Source organism: Mobula hypostoma, chromosome 11 (assembly GCF_963921235.1).
Source record: "Mobula hypostoma chromosome 11, sMobHyp1.1, whole genome shotgun sequence".
Taxonomy (NCBI): domain Eukaryota; kingdom Metazoa; phylum Chordata; class Chondrichthyes; order Myliobatiformes; family Myliobatidae; genus Mobula; species Mobula hypostoma.
In genome coordinates this window covers 4949539-4972813 of record NC_086107.1, presented here as the reverse complement: position 1 = coordinate 4972813, position 23275 = coordinate 4949539, and the positions used below count along the sequence as shown (strand labels likewise).

Sequence of the window (23275 nt, the reverse complement as noted above, 5' to 3'; positions counted from 1 at the left end):
CATGGGATGAAGAGTCGACGGATCGAGCTACATCTGTGTGTGAATGTTGGGGGGGGTTAGAAATTGCTGAAATTTGAAGTCGTGCCTCGAGTAGGAGCGGAGAGGCGATATTACCGGTATAAAAAAGCGAAAAGAGCAAGCAGAAAGGTTTTTTGAGGCGATTAGTGGACGGAGGAGGGTTTTAAGATGACAGGTAGGTAGTGTCTGGAGGGGGAGGTCTCAAACACATTTGCCAAACTTCTTTAGATGCACAGTGGAGAGTATCGTAACTGGTTGCATCACGACCTGGTATGGAAACACCAATACTCAGGAATGGAAAGAGCTGCAGAAAGTGATGGATACATACAAGTGATTCTGCAGATACCGGAACGCGGTGCTTACAACCCAGTCCCTCACAGGTAAATCTTTCCCATCATTGAGTGCATCTACAAGGAGCATCACCGCAAAAAAGAACAGCATCTATCATCAAGGACCCCCACCGTCCAAGACATGCCCTCTTCAATCTATTACCATCGGATAGGGGGTACAAAACTTTAGGTCCCGTATCACCGGGTTCTGGAACAGTTAATACTCTGCAACCCTCAGGATCTTGAACAGACGTGGAAAATTTCACTCACCGCAACTCTGAACTGATTCTATGACCTTCAGACACAGACACATTCTCAAGGACTCTTGATACAACTCATGTTCACAGTGTTATTTTTATTTACACATTTTGTCTTCTTTCGTGCATTAGTCTGTCTTCATCCCTTTATTTTCATAACTTGTTGTATTTCTTTTTATTATAAACGCCTGCAAAAAATGAATACGTGCACATAGGTACTTATTTTACTTTGAATTTTGAACCTTCGTACTTTGAAACAGTGGCAAGTGAATGATAGATGGTACCTATTCACTAGTCCGGGTCGTTGGTGCTGAACTGAGTGAAACGAGACGCAAATTAAAGCAGGCGGCTGGTGGCTTCCCATGTCGCACATAACACCAGCCCTTGTTTTAGTTAAACTCTTGACACTTCGGAAAGAAAGACATTATGATACTTGCTCTAAACCCACAAAGTTGTATCAAACACTTGGTGGTATGAACTCCTTCGCTTCACATATATCCGCCCTCGTTATTTCTTATTTAGTAGTTCGAATTCAATGTTTATATATATTTATACATAATCAAATAGAGCCAAAAGAGAGCACAAAAAAAAAATAAAAATAGTGCGGTAGTGTCTGGGTTCATTGTCCATTCATAAATCTGATAGTGGTGGGGAAAGAGTTGTTCCTAAAACGTTGAGTGCGTGTCTTCAGGCTCCTCATTGATGGCATAAATGAAAAGAGGCCATGTCCTGGGTCCTTAATCGCGGATGCCGCCTTTTTGAAGATGTCCTCGAGGGGGGCAAGAGCACATCACAAACAAGAGAAAATCTGATGCTGGAAACCCAAGCGACACACGCGAAATGCTGGAGGAACTCAGCAGGCCAGGCAGCACCTATCGAAAAGAGTCCAGTCGGCTTTTCGGGCCGAGGCCCTTCCCTATAGATGTCCATGATGGAGATGGCTGAGTGTGTAACTTTCTGCAGCTCTCTCCAATCCTGTACAGTGGCCCCTTCCGTACCAGACGGAAATTCGCAGATTGCATTTCACAACTCTTCGTGTGTCGCCTTGCGCCTGGTGTCAGACATCGTCGACACCTTGTTTTACAGAATATCACGTTTCTGATTTGGGGGTGTTGAATCTGGTTTAAAAAAACCCTCCCAAGTCATACAATGCTGTCCCTCTAAAACAGCAAGATCAAATAGCGATGTTGTAACTCGACTATTTTCGTTACAAATGCGTGGGATAAGGAGTTTACCCGGTGGACAAACGTATTAAAATAAGTGTGTGTGTGTGTGTGTTAAGTGGGGGGACGGGAGTGAATGGGAGTGGGCTGAATAGGGGGACCGGGAGGGTGAGAGCGAATGGGAGACCAACTCTAGCCTCTGAAGCGAAAAGACCCTTTCAGAGCAACAAGACGTGGTGCATTATTCCCTGTGCAATACCAAGACTAGGCAGAACTGTTGCTGGCCCTGACTTCCGACTATCAGTCAAACAAGACCCCCCCCCCACGCCACACTGTCCTCGACTGCATGTCAACATTCTATCGCACTCCCCCCGCTATGATACTTCGTTCGCCATTTGCGAAGACGGGCCTCCTCACGATTCCGTTTGAGGGATTTTGCTACGCGCGCGTTAGTTTCGTGCACGGTCGCGTGATCTTTCGGAGTGTGCGATCTAGTCGAAAAGAACTTCAGGACGTCCCGAAAGGGATGAGGCGGGTGTTACAGAAATGTCAGCCTTTCCTTGCTGAGTGAAGTTGGTTTATAAAGAGGTCAGAATTCTCTGGCACCGGCGGAGGAGGGAGCTGTAGGTAATTAGCCCAGCATTTTTAAGGCTTTGCAAATCCCTGGCGGACACATCTGCTAAGTAATCTGGTCTGGGAGCCATTTATCTCAATTGAATAGGAGCGGCTCTCTGCTACGGGCGCCAATGGCCAGCAGCCGTGATTCAGAACGAGAAAGGGCTGGAGCCCTTTCTGCCACATTAAGTGTGTCGAAATAAAACTACTTGGCCCATCGGGTCCTGGAGGCGTTATTTTGGGAGGGTGTGGATGGGTGGGGAGCAGATCTAAGAGACACAGACCCAGGAACTATTTCTACAGAGAGAGAAAGGGAGCTTGCTTGGGGTGCGGCTGGATGTGGAGGCCGGGAAGTCTACTGAAGGGGACGCGTTGGTGCTGTCCGCGGTGCTGAAGCTCACCGAATGTGCCGCCCCCTCTTCCCGTTACTGCGTAGCTGAGACCCATTCAGAAGGATGCTGATGGGAAATGACTGCAGACCGAGAGGACGAGCTTTGTCAGAAAGCGCTCAACATTGTGACCGAACTCTGCTTTAAAGGGCTGGTGGAGCACGAGAGCTGTCTGGATTTTTCCTACTATCTCCGGGACCGGGGCAGGCCACGCCACACGGAGTCAGGTACAACATCCGGATAGATACAGTATAGATATTCTCTCTCTCTCCCCCTCCTCGCTCACTCTCTCGTTCGTTCTCTCTCTCTCGCTCTCTGTCCCTCCCTCCTCTTTTTTCTCTTTCTGTCTGCCTCTCTCTCTCTATTTCTCCCCCCGCTGTGCTAAAAGTACTTGTGGGGCAAATTCTCCACTCGCTGTTCGTGAATCAATATACTAAACCTTCATCTATTAATTTATCCTAAATGATATGTAAAAGTGGTAGTTAGATATGTGTATAGTTAGGTAAAACTTTTTATGGTTATATATGCAGATATGTGATCATAAATATAAAAGTAGATTTATGAAAGCGTGCGAAGCGATATCTGTGTGTTGGATTTATAGGTAGGTCCGAGACTGAATACACCTACACATAGGGGTGTGTATATACCAGTGGGATATAGATGCACATGTAAAAGACCCTCTGAACCAGGGCAGCAAATGAAAACGAATGTCCCCGCTGTAGCCAGGTAGCCAGGGGTGATGCAGGCACTAGTTATCAGCCAGTCTAGACGGCAACGCTGAGCAAATCTCGACTTGAAGCGATCACTCGCATCCGTCGGCGGTTTGCAGCTGAGCCGCGTAGGCCGAGTCTTCCAGCTGTTGACACCCACCGCCCCGGCGCTCTAACCATCGGTTACATTTCCCCACCCCTCAGCCTGCGGCAGTCTCTGGTTAAAGACCGGGTTCTTATTAACAAGTGCACTTTGGAAAGTTTAAACGCATCATAAACGATTCGGGAATTATTTCAACTATTTCTATCAGTTTAAATATTACATGAATATATGAAGTAGACTTGGCGATAGGTTTTTCTTCAGAGACACAGGCCATTGACTCTGACACAGGCTCGTCAGAGTCATCTATGCTGGACCAGTCTTTCAAATTGTTCCCAGGTGTAGATCCTTGCTCTCCCAGGGAGGAGGTCTCTGGAGCTTCTGTAGCACGCCGGGCTTGGTAATGTCCATGGCACTGTTTTGGCGATGCATTGCTAGGAAAAAAAAGGTTCCAGAAATTACACAGAAGTACTTAAAATAGACCGTGGAAATGTTCTAAATGTAGGTCATTCATTGTTTTATCTATCTAATTGGCCGTTGCTTTAAATAACCCCATTCCGGTTAATAGAATATAGAACGTAGAACATTGAGTACAGCACCAGGAACAAGGCCTTCGGCCCACTATGTTGTGCCGACCGATTCAAATTGCTAACTAATCTCCTCTCCCTACACAATGTCCATATCCTTCCATTTTCTTCACATTCACGTGCCTATCCAAATGCCTGATAAAAATCCCTAATGATTCTGCCTCTATCACCACCTCAGGTAGTATATTCCTGACACCCACCACTCTCTCTGTGTCTTTTTTTAAAAAATTACCCCTCATTTCCAAAACTTGCCTTTGAAATTACCCCCCTCACCTTAAATGCATAACCTATACTATTGAACAATCCAACTCTTGAAAAAAGATACCGTCTGTGTACTCTATCTATGCCTCTTGTCATCTTATAAATCTCAGATCGCTTCTCAGCCTTCGCTGGTCTAGAGAACTCAAGTTTGGCCAAGCCACGGGTTATATTGGGAGGGAGGAAAGGGTCGTTTTAACGATATGAAGTTTAGGTCAGATGGCAAACTACTGGGCTAACTTGCAGGGGCACAATGATTCTCACCCTACTAAAGGAGTGTTGCAGGAGTGCTGGGAAAATGGGAGGTTTCAGAGGGATACCTTTAGTCGGGTAGGGAATGATATCGCGAAAGAATGTGGAGTGTTTGATCTGAGGATAAGTCCTTCAGTAGTTTATCCGGTTGTAGCTCCATGGAAGCTTGTATGCCCTGACATAGACTGGCATTTGTTAGAGGTAAAAAGGAAAGAAAGATATAAAACAGATTTGGTAAATGCATTTAACTGTCATGTGATGGAAAAGTATAGTGATTATACTCACATTTATACAGATGGTGCGAAGGAACCTGAAACAGGAGTGACAGGGTTTGGGGTGGTAATACCAGCAAAAGAAATTGGAATCAGCAGAAGAACATCTAATAAGTTAGGGGTGTTTACAGTGGAGATGCTGGCAGTGTTGGTTGCATTGCAATGGGTGCAGAAAGCCAGACCATCCAAAGCATTGATATGTTCAGATTCATCCTCAGTTCTAGCAAGTTTAGGGTCTTTTCACACAAACAGTCGGCAAGATGTACTTTATGAAGTCCTTCAGTTAGTTACAAGAATTGCAAATCAGGGACGTCAGGTAAAATTTCTATGGGTTCCAGCACATGTAGGGGTGAAGGAGAATGAGAGGGTGGATGAGTTGGCAAAGAGGGCGTTAAAGAAAGAAAATGTGGAAATGCACATTAGTATCAGTAAAGCAGAGGTTAAGTGTGTAATCTGGGAAAAAGTCAACCGAATGTGGCAAGAAAGATGGGACAGGGAGGGGAAAGGGAGGCATTTATATCAAATACAAAAGAGTATTGCAGTTACTAGGGTAGGTAATGGAAACAGAAGAGAGGAAATTGTGTGGACTAGGTTAAGGCTGGGGCACTGTGCATTAAACAAAACATTGAAAATGATAGGGAAACACCAGACAGGATTGTGTGAGGAATGTCAGGAAGAGGAGTCAGTAGAACATGTAGTTCTGAGTTGCAGGAAGTATGGGATACAGAGAGAGATGATGAGAAATAAATTAAGGGAGTTGGGGATGCAGGAATTTACATTAAAAAGGTTGCTGGGCATGGGTGAGCGAGCACAAGTCCGGGTATTTTTAGCGTTTTTAAGGGGTACAGGGTTTTTTTATAGAATATGACGAATAAATAGGAATAGGATACTAGGATGGTCAAAGATGGGAGGGTGAAGTGTAGGTTTGTGTGTGTGTGTGTGCGCGTGTGTGTGTGTGTGTGTGTGTTTGGGTGAAGGGATTTAGAATGTATGTCTAGTGCACATTCTGGAGCAGAGGGTGGCGGTAATGCACCATTAAGCTGGATGCCAACCGCCGTAAAACAAGATACAGACAGACAGACAGAAGTTTAGGTCAGAGGCCTTGATTAAGAGGGCGGGAACACATCAAAGTGCACAAACTGGGCTGATTGGTATTAGGTTTTAGTGCTGATTCCTGGTAGGCATCCAAGCCCAGACACTCCCCAGGTTCCGGTATAATAGTGCACGGTTGTTAAAATGAAATCCTGCCGCACTCGGTGCATTTGTTGCTTGCTCGGCTGGGAACTGCTTCTCGAGGGATAACCGGCCGCTCCAGCCTGGATCTGTGGAAAGGTGAACATTCATTGAACGTCTGTCACCTTACTCCGCGATAAACCAGGCTCCGTGGTACAAGGCGAGACGACAGTGGTTTCCGCTGCGGTTCGCAGTCACACTTGCCACGCCCTTTTGTACTTGGTCTTTTATTCCCTTGAAATGCATATCACGGGAAAACCGCGGTTTCTTTGTGCGGGGAGTGGGGCGTGGGTGTGCGGAGCAAATTAATAATTGTCTTATTTTTGCCATCCACGTGTTGCGTGGTAACTTCGAACAACTGTGTGTTAGATGGGGTTCTGAGTGGGTGTGTAATCTTATATGATGTATCCGCGGGTATCCCCGTTGTGGGATGCGGTGGCTTTAGCTGAAGAGGGACTGAGTAAGCTTAACTAACTGCTTTCTGGAGTTAGACTCATTTTCCTTTCTAATACCACAGCGATTCTTCGTAAAAGGACAATGCCGCGTTTGCTTCGCACTAAGCGCCGAAAGCACACAGCCAAGTTATTCTTGCAGTTATCACCTACTCTATTGACATTATGGAGGGGGATCGGATGTGAAAGCTTTTCCTTCCGCAGTTTCAGCTTCGTCTGAACTCACAGCCCAGGCTCCAGGACCTGAGCTTGCAGTCTCGGTGTCCAAAATGCAATTAATTTGGATCAGAGACTTGCTGATAGACGCTGACGAAATAATAATTAATCACCAGACTCACTAATGCCGGCAAGATATCAAGAATAACTAGGCTGTGATGTCAAAACTACAACTGGTGTAGAGAGTACTTCATTATCTTGGGACTTTAAAGTGCATGGCAAAGTGGAGTATTTGTAATTGTGAGAGACTGCTACAGTTCAGAAGGCAAAGTCCAGTGATCAATGAAAGGCTTGCTTTTAGAAACACACCTCGCCACTCTTTGTAAGTGATTGTAAAATATCTTACTGTCAACTAAGTTCTGCTTGCAATATCAAAGTTCAAAGTAAGTTTATTATCAAGTACATATATGTCACCATATACTACCCATGTATTATATTTTTCTTACATTAGAACAGAGATATATAATATAATCAATAAAAAGCTGTCAAACAACCAATTTACAAACGACAAACATAAATACAAATGCAAACAAATGAAACAATCAGTAGATAGATAGATATAGTATAGTGAAAAAGCTTTAAGCACAGAAGTTTTGGGTAACGTAGTAGTCAGTGCATTTTGCTTCACAGTACAGCGACTCGAGTCAATTCACAAGTTCACACTGCTGCTTGTAAGGAGTTTGTATGTTGTCCTCCTCATTACCATGTGGATTTCCTCCTGATGCTCCAATTTCCTCGCACAGTCCAAAGACCTACCACTTGGTAGGTTAATTGGTCATTGTAAATTGTCCCGTGATTAGGTTAGGATTGACTAGGGGGATTGCTGGGTTGAATGGCTCAAAGGGCAGAAAGGACCTATTCTGCACTGTATCTCGATACAACACACACACATATATATATATAACTAGGATGCCTAAGACTTTTGTACAGTAGTGTACCTGTCAACGTGGAGGAGAAAGCAAATTTGTATATCTGGCAGGAGCAAAGGATGTGGGGAATTGCTTATGTGGGGTGTCCAAGGGCAGATTGTGGGACAGATGGCAGAGGAGTACCAGGGTCAAGAGGGGGTGGTGTGGGTGCAGACACATCCGGCCCTGCAACACCAGGCAAGGTCTTTCAAACAACTGGTTTATTGATCATTCAAGAATGTCTCCTTGGTGCTTCCTGCTCCCTCCCCTCTCCCTTCCCCTTTTCTGAACCATGACTCCCCTCTTACTGCCCACTTCCCACTCTCAGTCCACAACAGAGACCCGTATCAGAATCAGGATTATCATCACTCACATATGTCATGAAATTTGGGTTTTTTTACGGCAGCAGTAAAGTGCAATAAGTAAAATTACCACAGTACTGTGCAAAGGTCCTAGGCATCCCAGCTATATACTGCATATTGTATGTGCCTAAGACTTTTGCACAGTACTGTAGATAGATAGATAATGCTGAGAACATGAATCATCAAATTCTTGAAAGGGAGGACATGGGTAATGGAATCAGTTCAGAGTTCAGGTGAGTGAAGTTATCCCATTGGTTCAGAAGCCTGACGGTTGCTCTGGAGGTGCTTCTCCATAGATGAGGTCTGACCTACTGAGGTCCTCCAGCAGTTTGTATGAGGCAGGGTCAGAATGGATTTATCAATAGAGAAGATGATGCTGATGAAACAGTGATGACTTGCCGACAGCAAACAAACCTACTAACTACTCTACTGATCACACTTTTCCTGGTAAACAATGCTTGCAGTCAGTAGCCCATAACTTCCCTTTGGAGTTGAACGTTTGAACCACCAGGTTGACATGGTACTTTTGCGATGTGAACTGAAGTCCTGAAGGTGCAGAACAGTTGCGGCATGATGTGTACAGGACGAATCAAGCCGGCGAAACCCCCAGCCAGTTCGATGAGGCAGAACTGAAGTGAGACAGAGATGAGGCAACAGAGTCCATGCTCAAGAGTGAGTAACGAGCTGATGTTTGACTGATTTAAGTGTTGGACCTGACTGGAAAGGCAGGGTACAGGCTGAATCGGGGCAGTGGGGCCAGGCCAGAGAATGTATTGAAACAGCAGAACCAAGTTCGAGAGCAAGGAATGACCCATTCCTTAGCCGATTTAAGTGCCAAGCCAGGTTGAAAAGGTCAGGGTGTTAGGACAGGTAGAGAGGGATGGGCCAGTGTTCAGCTTGCTGCCTGCGAGGTTTACTAGTCTCCGCGCTGAACTGAGGCTGTGGTCTGCCACAAACAGGCTCCTGGATCGGCTGCAATGACGACTGGCTTCGTGGCTGTGGACTCACTTTCGTGAACTTCATTTCTGAATATTATTTGCTTACTTTTATTATTTGCATGCTTTGATTTTCTTTCTGCATTTTGGGTGCTTGCTAGTCTTTTTATTATAGGGATTCTTTGTTTTGTGACTACCTGTAAATCTCAAGGTTGTATATAGTATACATATGTTGATAATAAATTTATCAAATCTATGAGAGTTCTTTAATGATGCGACCAGCAGGGTGGATCAAGGGGATCTAGACAATGTAAAGTATTTAGATTTCCTTAAGGCATTTGATAAAGTGTCTCATAAAAGGATAATGTACAAAGTGGGGACACATGGGATTGATTGTGCATATTAACTGGGATTATGGATCAGTTAACAGATCACAATGAATATGTACAAACAGCTCTTATTAAAATTGTACAACAAAGACATAGCAAAGTTTATTGTCATCTGGACAAGTCTATGTGTGCACAGGCACGATGAAAAACCTATTTGCAACAGCGTCACATGTGCATATCATCAGATAAGCAGCATTCACAAGTAAAACATGAATTAAACATACACACAGTGGTCACTTTATTAAGTACGTCTTGTGTACACTGAGTGTAGTTTATGGTCTCCTGCTGTTGTAGCCCATCCATTTCATGCTTTGATGTGTAGTGTATTCAGAGATGCTTTTCTGCACACCACTGCTGTTACACATGGTTATTTGAGTTACTGTTGCCTTCCTGTCAGCTTGAACCAGTCTGACCATTCTCCTCTGACCACTCTCATCCACAAGGCATTTGCACTCACAGAACTGCCACTCATTAGATTTTTAAGTTTTTTTGCACAATTCTTTGTAAACTCTAGAGATTACAGTGCATGAAATTCCAGGAGATCAGCAGATTCAGAGATATTCAAATCACCCCGTCTTGAACTAACAATCAATCTATGGACAAAGTCACTTAGATTACGTTTGTTCTGATGTTTGAGCTGAACAATAACTGAACCTCTTGACCATGTCTGCATGCTTTTATGAATTGAGTTGCTGCCACATCATTACTTGTTAGATATTTGTATTCACTAGCAGGTGTACAGGTTTACCTAATAAAGAGGCCAATGAGTATAACTTGTACAAGAAGGAAGAAAAACCAGGAAAAACAGGTCCAACCTATACAGTTTCTTTTTATAACTCGTACTGCAGTCCCAGTAAAATCCTTGTGAATCTTTCCTGCACTCTTTCTATACTCGCGTCATTCTATGGATGCACAGTAGAGAGCATCCCAACAAAGTGTCTCACTGAATGGTACGGAAACTGCACCGTGGCAGACAGGAAGGCTCTACGACGGGTAGTTAAAGCTGCCCAATGTATCACCAGCACCAGCTTAGCCATCATCGAGGGCTTATGTACAGAAGGGTCTGGAAAATGGCCAGTAACATCATGAAGGATCCCACCCAACCTACGCAAGGACCATTTGTCCCATTCCCATCAGAGAGGACGCTACGTAACATCCATGCCAGGAACACCAGACTCTAAAACAGTTACTTTCTCAAGCAGTAAGGTTGATCAACACCTCCACCCACTAACCCACCCCTCCACACCCCCAAACACCATTACTTTATCGTTTCCTGTTAGTCACCCTATGTAGAGATAGTCCTGTGCCTAGTGCCTCTTTATGGACATACGAGGGGTGATTGATAAGTTCGTGGCCTAAGGTAGAAGGAGTCAATATTAGAAAACCTAGCACATCTATTTTTCAACATAGTCCCCTCCTACATTTACACACTTAGTCCAGCGGTCGTGGAGCATACGGATCCCTTCTTTGTAGAAGTGGTCCACAGCAGGGGTGATTGATACGTTCGTGGCTTAAGGTAGAAGGAGATGAGTAATGCAGCTCTCGTTACATGCACGTGCAGTTTAACTCTTTGAGTGAAAATGCAGCAAGTTTGAAGTTAATAACTCATCTCCTTCTACCTTAGGCCACAAACTTATCAATCACCCCTGCTGTGGACCACTTCTGCAAAGAAGGACTCCGTATGCTCCACGACCGCTGGACTAAGTGTGTAAATGTAGGAAAAATAAATGTGCTAGGTTTTCTAAAATTGACTCCTTCTACCTTAGGCCATGAAATTATCAATCACCCCTTGTAAAATCAATCTATGCATATAAGCTATCTTATGTACTTATACTTCCCACTGTTTTTATTATTAGTATTGTGTTCCTTATCTTACTTTTCTTGTGCTGCCTCAGATCTGGAGTAACAATTACTTGGTTTTCCTTTACACTTGTGTACAGGAATTGACATTAAACAATCTTGAACTTTAATCACTTCCTTTCTATAGTACAGTGATCAGAAACACACACAATACTCCAGGTACAGTCTGACCAATATCCTGTATAGTTGAAAGATGACTTTCCAATTGCTGGACTCTGTTCCTCAACCAATGAAGGCCAGGTTGTCATGCACTTCGTCGTCACCCTGTCTAATGATGTCACCACCTTTAAAGAATTATATACCTGTACCTATAGAACTGTGTTGTACGTGAAGGGAACTACTTTTGTTCATATGTTCTACAGTTACATTGTGGACTTGAACTGTTCCCACAATAAATGGACTCACTTTCAAGGACTCATCTCATGTTCTCGATATTTATTGCTTTTATATTACTATTTTGTTCTTTTTTGTATTTGAACATTTTGTTGTCTTCTAAACTCAGGTTGAATGCCCAAGTTGGGCAGTCTTTCATTGATTCTGTTATGGTTATTATTTTATGGATTTATTGAGTATGCCCACAACAAAATGAATCTCAGGGTTGTATATGGTGACATAAATGTACTTTGATAATAAATGAACTTTGAACTTTAAACATGGACGTCACGGTGGTGTTGCAGTTCGCAAGACACTCCTACAGCACCAGGTGTTTCATAGTTCAGAGTTCAATTCCAGCACTGTTCTCTAATTTGGGTGCCTAAGACCTCTCCACAATACTCCCAAACGTGGAGCAGGGATCGAGTTTGCAAATCTGGCGAGAAAAAAGGATGTTGGGAATGGTAAGGGTGGAGTGCCATACGAGGGGTGTGGGACAGGTGGCAGTCAAGGTGTGGCTCAAGGGCAGACACACGCAACCCTGAGACACCAGACAAGGTAAATTGATTCCTTACAATTGGTTTATTGATCATTATAGAATATCTCTCTGGTGCTTCCCACTTCCTCCCCTCTCCCGTCCCCTTTTCCCAACCATGATTCCGCCCTCTCTGCCCATTTCCCACTCTCAGACCCATATCAGAGTCAGATTTATCATCACTCACCTAGGTCATTAAATTTGTTTTTTTTTCTTTTGCAGTCGCAGCAGCAATACTGTGTAATACATAAAATTATTGCCACACTGTGAAAAAGTCTTTGATACCCTTGCTGTGTGTTTGTGCATAAGACTTTTGCACAGTACTGCAGATAGAAAAGATCTAGGGGAATCTGTGCCAAATGCGGGCAACTGGGACTGGGCTAGATGGGAATCTTGGTTGGCTTGGATCAGTTGAACTAAATGGCGTGTTTATCAGCATAGAACTCACCAACCCTAGTAGCTACATGGCTGTGTCATCTGTGATTGCAGTTGGAGCTAGTTTACAAGACCATAACTGTCTTGAAATCAACAACTCATTACTGTTGTAACCAGTAACTCAACAACAGCTGAGTTCCTCCAGCACATTGTTCAACTTCAACTTTACTGTCAACTGACTGTACATATATACAACCAAATGAAAGAACATGATGCTTCCACAAAACCTATATCACACACAGCACATAAACCAAAATATTACCACAAATAAGTTAATAAAATATAATTCAAAATTCATGTATTGTGCTGCATAAGTAGCCAGTAAACAGTAAATAGCTTGCTGTCCTAGTGATGAAACCTTGGTGGTGGCAGAATATCGCAGGGGAGTACCATGGAGACCAGGTTACTGGCACTGAGCATGGGTCCATGGTGCGGAAGGGAAAGAGGGAGAAGAGAGGAATGGTAGTGATAGGGGACTCAGTTCTTAGAGGAACAGACATGTATGGGACACCTGGACGGTCCGTTGCGTTCCAAGTGCTAGGGTTAGGGATGTCTCAGGTCACGTCCACGGCATTTCGGAGGGGGAGGGAGAGGAGCCAGATGTCTTGGTACAAACTAGTACTAATGACATAGGAAGCAAAAGCAAAGAGGTCCTGAAGAGAGAATTTAGAGAGCTGGGTAGAAAGCTGAGAAGCAGGACCTCCAGTGTAGTAATTTATGGACTGCTACCTGTGCCATGTGCTAGTAAGTGTAGAAACAGGATGATGTGGCAGAATAATGTGTGGCTGTGAAACTGATGAAGGGGGCAGGGCTTCTGGTTCTTTGATCATTTGGGACCTCTACTGGGGGAGCTATGACCTGAAGGGTTGCACCTGAACCTGAGGAGGACCAATATTCTCATGGTCAGGTTTGTTGGAGCTGTTGGGGAGGGGGTTTAAACTAATTTGGAAGGGGTGGGAAATGGAGCGAAGGGACTCAGGATAGGACAGATGGTAAAAAAGCACAAATAGCATGCAGTTAGACTGTCAGAAAGGGCAGGCAGATAGAACAAAATTGCAGCCATCAGAGTGAATATCAGTGCATTAGGGATGCAAAAACAAAAAGAGTAGCATATACAGTACTCAAAGTGTTATATCTCAATGCAAGGAGTATAAGAAATAAGGTGGATGATCTTGCTGCACTATTACAAATTGTCAAGTATGATGTTCTGGCCATCACTGAATCATGGTTGAAGGCTGGTTGCAGTTGGGAACCAAATATCCAAGGTGACACATTATATCAGAGGGATAGGAAGATAGGCAGATGGGCTGGTGTGACTCTTCTACTAAAGAATGACATCAAATCTTTAGAAAGATGTGACATAGGATTGGAAGATGTTGAATCTTTGTGGATTGAGTCAAGAAACTGCAAGTTTAAAAGGACCACGATGGCAGTTATATACAGGCCTCCCAACAGTAGCTGAGATGTGGACTACAGATTATAATGAGAAATAGAAAAGCCGTGTCAAAAGGCAAATGTTATGATAGTCATAGGAGATTTCAACATGCAGGTCGATTGGGAAAATCAGGTCAGAATCAGGTTCATTATCACTGACATGTGTCATGAAACTTGTTAACCTAGCAGCAGCAGTTCAATGCAATACGTAATATAGAAGAAATATAAATGAATTAATTAATTACAGCATATGAATATTGAATAGATTAAAAATCATGCAAAAACAGAAATAATATATATTAAAAAAGTGAGGTAGAGCTCATGGGTTCAATGTCCATTTAGGAATTGGATGGCAGAAGCTGTTCCTGAATCGCTGAGTGTGTGCCTTCAGTCTGTACCTCCTACCTGATGGTAACAGTGAGAAAAGGGCATGCCCTGGGTGCTGGAGGTCCTTAATAATAGACTCTGCCTTTCTGAGACAGTGCTTCCTGAAGATGTCCTGGGTACTTTGTAGGCTAGTACCCAAGATGGAGCCGACAAAATTTATGACCCTCTACAGCTTCTTTTGGTCCTGTGCAGTAGCCCCCCCCCCCCACACCAGACAGTGATGCAGCCTGTCAGAATGCATTCCGTGGTACATCTATAGAAGTTTTTGAGTGTTTTTGTTGATATGCCCAGTCTCTTCAAACTCCTAATGCAGTGGAGTCGCTGTCTTGCCTTCTTTATAACTGCATCGATAAGTGGGGACCAGGTTAGATCCTCAGAGATCTTGACACCCAGGAACTTGAAACTGCTCACTCTCTCCACTTCTAATCCCTCTATGAAGATTGGTATGTGTTTCTTCATCTTACCCTTCCTGAAGTCCACAATCAGCTCTTTTGCCTTACTGATGTTGAGTGCCAGGTTATTGCTATGGCACCACTCTACTAGTTGGCATATCTCACTCCTGTATGCCCTCTCATCACCACCTGAGATTCTCAACAATGGTTGTATCATCAGCAAATTTGTAGTTGGTAATTGAGCTATGCCTAACCACACAGTCATTGGTATAGAGAGAGTAGAGCAGTGGGCTAAACTCCCACCCCTGAGGGGTGCCAGTGTTGATCGTCAGCGATGTCATCATAGATTGTGGTCTTCCGGTTAGGAAGTTGAGGATCCAATTGCAAAGGGAGGTACTGAGTCCCATGTTCTGTAACTTACCAATCAGGATTGTGGGTAATGGATCTCAATGAATGAATTTGTTGAATTCCTATGTGATGGCTTTTTAGAGCAGTTTGTTTTTGAGACTACTAGGGGATCAGATGTCCTGGACTGAGTGTTTCGTAATGAACCGGAGGTGATTAGAGAACTTAATGTACACAAACACTTAGGAAGCAGTGATCACAATATGATTAACTTCAACTTGAAATTTGATAGCGAGAAAGTAAAGTCTGACATAGCAGTATTTCAGTGGAGTAAAGGAAATCACAGTGGTATGAGAGAGAAGTTGGCCAAAGTAAATTGAAAGGAGTTGCGGAAAGGGATAACAGCAGAGCAGAAATGGATTGAGTTTCTGGGAAAAATGAGAAAGGTTCAGGATAGATGTATTCCAAAAACAAAGAAATACTGGAATGGCAAAATAGTACAACCGTGGATGACAAGGGAAGTCAAAGCTAATGTAAAAGCAAAAGAGAGGGCGTACAAAAATTAGCAGGAAATTAGAGGATTGGGGAGTTTTTAAGAACTTACTGAAAGCAACTAAAAGAATCATTAAGAGGGAAAAGATAAAATATGAAAACAAGCTGGCAAACAATATCAAAGTGGCTAGAAAAAAGCCTTTTCATGCATATAAAAAATAAAAGAGAGATGATAGTGAATATAGGACTGCTAGAAAATGAGGCCTGAGAGGTAGTAATAGGGACCAAGGGGATGGCAAATAAATTAATTGAGTATTTTGCATCAGTCTTCACTGTAGAAGACACTAGCAGTGTGCCAGATGTTGAAGGTTGTGATGGATGAGAAGTGAGTGTAGTTACTACTACAAAGGAGAATGTGCTCAAAAAGCTAAAAGACCTAAAGGTACATAAATCACCTGGACCAGGGTTCTGAAAGAGGTAGAAATTGTGGAGGCATTAATAATTATCTTTCAAGAACTCTGGCATGGTTCCAGGGGATTGGAAAATTGCAAATGTCACTCCACTTTTTAAGAAAGGAGGGAGCCAGCTGAAAGGAAATTATAGACTAGTTGGCCTGAACTCAGTAGTTGGGAAGTTGTTGGAGTCAATTGTTAAGTATGTGGTTATGGAGTACTTGGTGACCCAGGACAAGATAGGACAAAGTCAACATGGTTTCCTTAAGAGAAAATCTTGCCTGACAAACTTGTTGGAATTCTTCGTGGAGATTACAAGTAGGATAGATAAAGGGGATGTAGTGGATGTTGTAAACTTTAGACTTTCAGAAGTCCTTTGACAAGGTGCCACACATGAGCCCATGGTATTACAGGAAAGTTACTAACATGGTTAGAGCATTGGGCTGATTGGCAGGAGGCAGCGAGTGAGAATAAAAGGATCCTTTTCTGGTTGGCTGCCAGTGACTAGTGGTATTCCGCAGGGGTCAATGTTGGGACCACTTCTTTTTCTGCTGTATATCAATGATTTAGATGATGGAATAGATGACTTTGTTGCCAAGTCTACAGATGATATGAAGATTGGTAGTGGGGCAGGTAGTGTTGAGGAAAGAGGATGACTGCTGAATTGAGTTAAATTGAATTGAATTGGCTTTATTTCTTACACACATAAGGAGTAAAAATCTTTACATTACGTCTCCATCTAGGTGTGCAATGTGCAACTTATAGTAATTTGCAATAAATAGTATGTACAACAGGACAGTCAATATAGCATAGAAGTACAATTGCATCAGCGTGAATTAATCAGTCTGATGACCTGGTGGAAGAAGCTGTCCCAGAGCTTACTAGCCCTGGCTTTAATGCTGCACTACCATTTCCCATATGATAGCAGCTGGAACAATTTGTGGTTGAGATGACTCGGATCCCCAATGATCCTTCGGGCCCTTTTTACACACAATTGTCTTTTTAGGCATCCTGAATAGTGGGAGGTTCACAACTACAGATGCACTGGACTGTCTGCACCACTCTCTACAGAGTCCTGCGATTGAGGGAAGTACAGTTCCCATATCAGGCAGTGATGCAGCCAATTGTGCCCTTGTAGAAAGTCCTTAGGATTTGGGGACTCATGCCAAACTTCTTCAACGGTCTGAGGTGAAAGAGGCGCTGTTATGCTTTTTTCACCACATAGTCAGTATGTACAGACCACGTGAGATCCTCGGTGATGTGTATGCTGAAGAACTTAAAGCTGTTCACCCTCTCAACCCCAGATCCATTGATGTCAACAGGGTTAGCCTGTCTCCATTCCTTCTGTAGTCCACAACCAGCTACTTAATCAGTTTAAGGACTTAGAAAGATTGGGAGAATGGGCAAGTAAGTGACAAATGAAATACAATATTGGAAAATGCATGGTCATGCACTTTGGTAGAAGAAATAAATGTGCAGACTATTTTCTAAATGGGAGAAAATTCAAAAATCTGAGATGCAAAGGGAGTTGGGAGTCCTGGTGCAGAACACCCTAAAGGTTAACGCAGGTAGAGTTGGTGGTGAGGAAGACAAATGCAGTGCTAGCATTCTTTCCAAGGGGTCTTCAATAAGAGCAGGTATGTGATGCTAAGGCTTTATAAGGCACTAGTGAGGCCTCAACCTGAGTACTGTAAACAGTTTTGGGCTCCTCATCTTAGAAAAGATACTCCTGTGCCTCCTTCCTGATGATATTGAAATGGGTACACCTCTTTCTTCCCTTATTAGAGTGACAGAGTGAAAGAGAGAGAGCCTGTGGTATGTCAAATTACTGGGTGAACGAGTAATCTTTGGGGTACTGCAAGTCTGTGCCTTTATTGATGCTTGCTGCACACTTGAGTGCTTAGTGGAGGGTGCCAGTGCTTTTTTTGCTGGGGGAGCTCGCTGCTTTGCTGCTGCTTATGCTTGGGAGGGGGAGCTAGGGGTACTTAGGTGTTCTAACATTTAACTGTTGTTCATTCTTTGAGGCATTTCTGTTTTCGTGGATGTTTGTGAAGGAAAAGAATTTCAGGATGTATATTATATACATTTCTCTGACATTAATTGTACCTTTGAAACCTTTGATTCTGGGTCAAAGAGATTGTGGAATGAGTGGCAGGAATACTCAATAAGCTTGTTACTTGGGATTCCTTGTGTTCAAGATTTCCAGCATCCACAGAAACTCTGGTGTATATGATAACAACTTGTATAAACTCTAATTCCCAAAGATTCCATTGATAAATATAGAACAAAGTGTCGACCATGCTCCACAAGTACAGAGATGGGGAAATCTGACGGTAAAGTCATAGAAATGTGTAGCATGCAACATGGACCTTCGGCCCATTGAATCATGCTGACCATCGCTAATCCCACATTCTCATCCGCTTCCACCTGAATCTTCCACTCGCCCTACAGAGCACAGTAAGAAGGACCAAGAGGACCACCCGGGTCTCCCTCACCCTTATACATTCTTGTGGAATGTGTTGGTTTTCCCCGGGTACTCTGATTTCCTCCCACAGTTCAAAAGATGTACCTGGTAGGTTAATTGGTCATTGTAAATTGACCTGTGATTAGGTGAGGGTTAATCGTGGTTGGTGGGGGTGACTGGTAAAGCATAGCTCGAAGGGCTGGGAGAGTCTGCTCTGTGCTGTGTCACTAAATAGACTTCACACTGCCCTCAGTTCACAGAAAGCAAACACAAGAAGTATAAACATTCACAGAGCAGATTATCAACACCCAACACGAAAAGTCTTAAGGCTGCTTACGAACTTCAAGTTCAATTTTATTGCCATTCAACCATACACATGTATACAGGTAAATGAAACAATATTCCTGCAGACCAACGTGCAAAACACTATACATATATCAACCGTACACATGTATATAGCTAAATAAAACAACATTCCTCTGAGACCAAGTTGAAAAATACAATCACATACAGCACAAAATTTAATATGAACACAATAACATTAACAGTTAATAAAGAAATATTCTGTAAACGTACAAGTTGATATAAAGTTCATATATGACAAGAGAAAATCTGCAGATGCTGGAAATCCAAGCAACACACACAAAATGCTGGAGGAACTCAGCAGGCCAGGCAGCACCTATGGAAAAGAGTACAGTTGAAGTTTCAGGCTGAGATCCTTCAACAGGACTGGAGAAAAATAGATGAGGAGTAGAGTTAAAACTTGGGGGGAAAGGAGGGAGAAACACAAGGTGATGGGTGAAACCAGGAGTGGGAGGAGTGAAGTAAAGAGCTAGGAGTTTGATTGGTGAAAGAGATACAATAGGAGAGGACAGAAGGCCATGGAAGAAAGAAAAGGGGGGAGGAGCACCAGAGGGACGTGATGGGCAGGCAAGGAGATAAGGTGAGAGAGGGAAAGGGGACTGGTGAAGGAGGGGTGGGGGTTTACCCGAAGTTCGAGAAATTGATGTTCATGCCATCAGGTTGGAGGCTAAGCAGACGGAATATAAGGTGTTGTTCCTCCAACCTGAGTGTGGCCTCATCGCAACAGGTAAGTGGCCCCAAACAGACGTTCCTGGTGAGGCAACACTTCACCTGTGAGTCTGTTGGGGTCATATACTATGTCCAGTGTTCCTGATGTGGCCTTCCCTATACCGGTGAGACCTGGCGTAGATTGGAAGACCGTTTCGCTGAGCACCTATGCTCCATCCATCAGGAAAAGCGGGATCACCCAGTGGCCACCCATTTTAATTCCACTTCCCATTCCTATTCCGATATGTCTATCCATGGACTTCTCTACTGTCATGATGAGGCCACATTCAGGTTGGAGGAACAGCACCTTATATTCCTTCTGGGTAGCCTCCGACCTGATGGCATGAATGTCCATTTCTCAAACTTCCAGTAATGCAACTGCACACCCTCCACTTCCTCATTCCCCAGCCCCTTTTCCCTCTCTCACTTTATCTCCTTGCTCCTGTTTCTTTCTTCCGTGGCCTTCTGTCCTCTCTAATAGATTTCCCCCTTCTCCAGCCCTGTATCTCTCTCACCGATCAACTTCCCAGCTCTTTACCTCACCCCTTCCCCTCCCGGTTTCACCCATCACCTTGTGTTTCTACCTCTCCTCTCCCCACCTTTTAATTCTACTCCTCATCTTTTTTTCCCCAGTCCTCCTGAAGGGTCTCGGCCCAAAATGTCAACTGTACTGTTTTTCATAGAAGCTGCCTGGCCGACTGAGTTCCTCCAGCATTTTCTGTGTGTTCATATATGACAGAAAGGCACTGTCGTAAATAATGGTTAGTTGGGGGGGGTGGAAAGAGATGCCAATGACTCTCTCAGAATACGTTGCTTACATTGTTATATGTCGCTGAGAGCTGAAAAGAAGATCTGGATAGCTGAATAAATTAGATGTAGCCTCTTTTATTTTCTGGATGTACATAGAACATACAACAGTACAGCACAGAAACAGACACTCCAGCCAGCAATGTTGTGCCGAACCAATTAAATTAGTAATCAAATGGCTAACTAAACCAATCTCTTCTCCTACACAATGTCCATATCCTTCCATTTTCCTCACATCTAAGTGCCTATCCAAACAGCTCTTAAAATTTTCTAATATTTCGCCCTCTACCACCACCCCAGGCAGCACATTCCAAGAACCCACCACCCCCTGTGTAAAAAAAAAACTTGCCCCTCACAATGTAATTAATTTGATCCTTTCAGCTTAAGTAAAACATAGGATTCTGGGAATATCATTTGTTGTAAGATGTTAATACAGAGATGTCATCAATGTTGCGAAATGCCACCAGCTAGATAGCCTGTAATGAGAAGACAAGATATCTGGCTGTATTACCTCCCTCCCCCTCCCAAAAAACACATCCCCCACCTTTGTGGTTTTGTTCATTGTTGACCTGAGTTCATGTTCCTTGATGAAGGATCTTGGCCTGAAATGCTGACTGGACACTCCTCCATAGATGGTGTCTGACCTACTGAGTTCCTCCAACATGTTGTGTTTCACTCAAATTTTGTCTTCTTGCATTAAGTAACCAAGGAACGAGAGACAAAAGCATGTCCCTGAATAATGCAAACTAACTTATCTTCATGACCTAATACAAACTTGGATAACACGCACAAAATGCTGGAGGAACTCAGCAGGTCGGGAGCAGATCTATGATGACAAATAAAGAGTCGATATTTCGGGCTGAGACCATTCATCAGGACTGAAACATCAACTGTTTATATCTCTCCATAGGTGGTGCCTGACTTGCTCAGCTCCTCCAGCATTATTACTCTGGATTTCCAGCATCTGCAGAATCTCTTGCGCTTATAACAAGCTTCGTAAATCGGTTCATTATTGACAAGTATCGAGGTACAGTGAAAATCTTGTCTTGTGTAACGTTCATACGGATTAACTCATTACAATAGTACATTGAGGTAGAGTGCAGATTAAAGTGTTGCCGTTACAGAGAAAGTGCAGTGCAGCTAAACAATGGGTGTAAAGTCATAACAGGGTAAATTGTGAGGTTGATCATATTATGGAACCATTCAAGAGCCATAGAGCACTACAGCACAGATAACGGATCTTTGTTCATGCTGACCCTGTAGATGGACCAAAGCCCTCCGCTCCATACCCCTCCCATCCATGTACTTACTGAAACTTCCCTTAAATGTTGAAATGGAACCTGTATCCATCACTTCTGCTGGTGGCTCGTTTCACACTCTCACCCCCCCTGAGTGAAGAAGTTCCACTTCAGGTTCCCTTTAAACTTTTCACCTTTTACCCTTAACCTATGGGCTATAGCCGTAGTTCCATCCCACTGCTATAAGTCCATTATTGTCTGATTAAACAGTCGCATAGATGCTGTCCACGAGCCTGGTGATAGTGCTTTCAGGGTTTTACCTCAAGTTCAAGTGCAAGTTTATTGTCATCTGAACGAAATAACACTCCTCCAGACCATAGTGCACCCACACAACATATGTAGCATCACACAGCACATAAATCTAAATATTACTGTAACAAAGTTAATCAATTATAATACAAAGTGCATGTAGTGTGCAGCCCAGATAAACAGTAAGCAGTTTCCTGTCCTGGTGATGAGACCCTGTTGGTGTCAGGGTAGTCATTAGTCTCACAGTTTGAGGGAAGAAGCTGTCACCCAGTCTGACAGTCCGAGTCCTGATGCTCCTGTACCTCCTTCCTGACAGTAGTGGGTGAAAGAGATTGTGGGGTGGGTGGTAGGGATCCTCAACAATGCTTCAGATCCTTCATCTGCAACGTCCTCTATAAATGTCACGTATAAGGGGGAGGGAGACCCTGGTGATCCTCTCGAGGTTCTCGCTTCTGCCCGGTGAGAGGGGGGAGAAGAAAGAATGTGTCAGGAAAGGGGTCAGATTTATTCATTTATTTGTTTGTTTGTTTATTGAGATACAGTGCGGAATAGGACTTTCTGGCCCTTTGAGCCGCGCCAGCCAGCAACCCCCAATTTAACCCTAACCTAATCACCGGATAATTTACAATGACCCATTAACCTACCGATTGGTACGTCTTTGGACTGTGGGAGGAAACTGCATCTCCCAGAAAAAAGCCACACAGCCACAGGGAGCACATATAAACTCCTCCCAGGCAGAGTCGGGAACTGAACCTGTGTCGTCTGTACGGTAATGTGTTGTGCTAATCACTATGCTACGTTGCTTTGTCAGATGGTATCTGTTGGAAGAAATGTGAGGTACCCCAATGTATAAAATTAGTCAAAAAGAAACCCCTCTCCTCAAGCTCCTATAGGAGACACCAAAAGAGTATTGCAGTCACAGAACCGTTGGCATAGTGGGTAGAGCTACTGGCTGACAGCTCTGGTGACCCAGGTTCAAATCTGACCTCTTGTGCTCTCTGTGTGGAGTTTGCATGTTCTCCCTGTGACCTCATGGCTTTCCTCTGGCTGCTTCAGGTTTGGTATTGGAAATCGTTTTTTATTGTCACATGCACGGAGATACAGTGAGAAGCTTGTCTTGCATACTGTTCATACAGAACAGGTCATTACACAGCGTACTGAGGTAGAATAAGGTAAAATGATAACAAAATGCAGAATAAAATGTAACAGCTACAGAAAAAGTGCAGTGCAAGGTCAT

The 23275-nt window shown here is 43.6% G+C and overlaps 1 protein-coding gene across 1 annotated transcript in view; it reads left to right on the top strand.

Annotated features, from left to right (window-relative positions):
* Positions 1-2850: 2850 nt before the first annotated feature.
* syt9b (synaptotagmin IXb) overlaps positions 2851-23275 on the top strand; it is a 143679-nt gene continuing 123254 nt past the window's right edge. The window contains exon 1 of the mRNA XM_063063116.1: positions 2851-2998. Coding sequence (XP_062919186.1) covers positions 2851-2998 — 148 coding nt within the window. The remainder of the gene's footprint in view (positions 2999-23275) is intronic.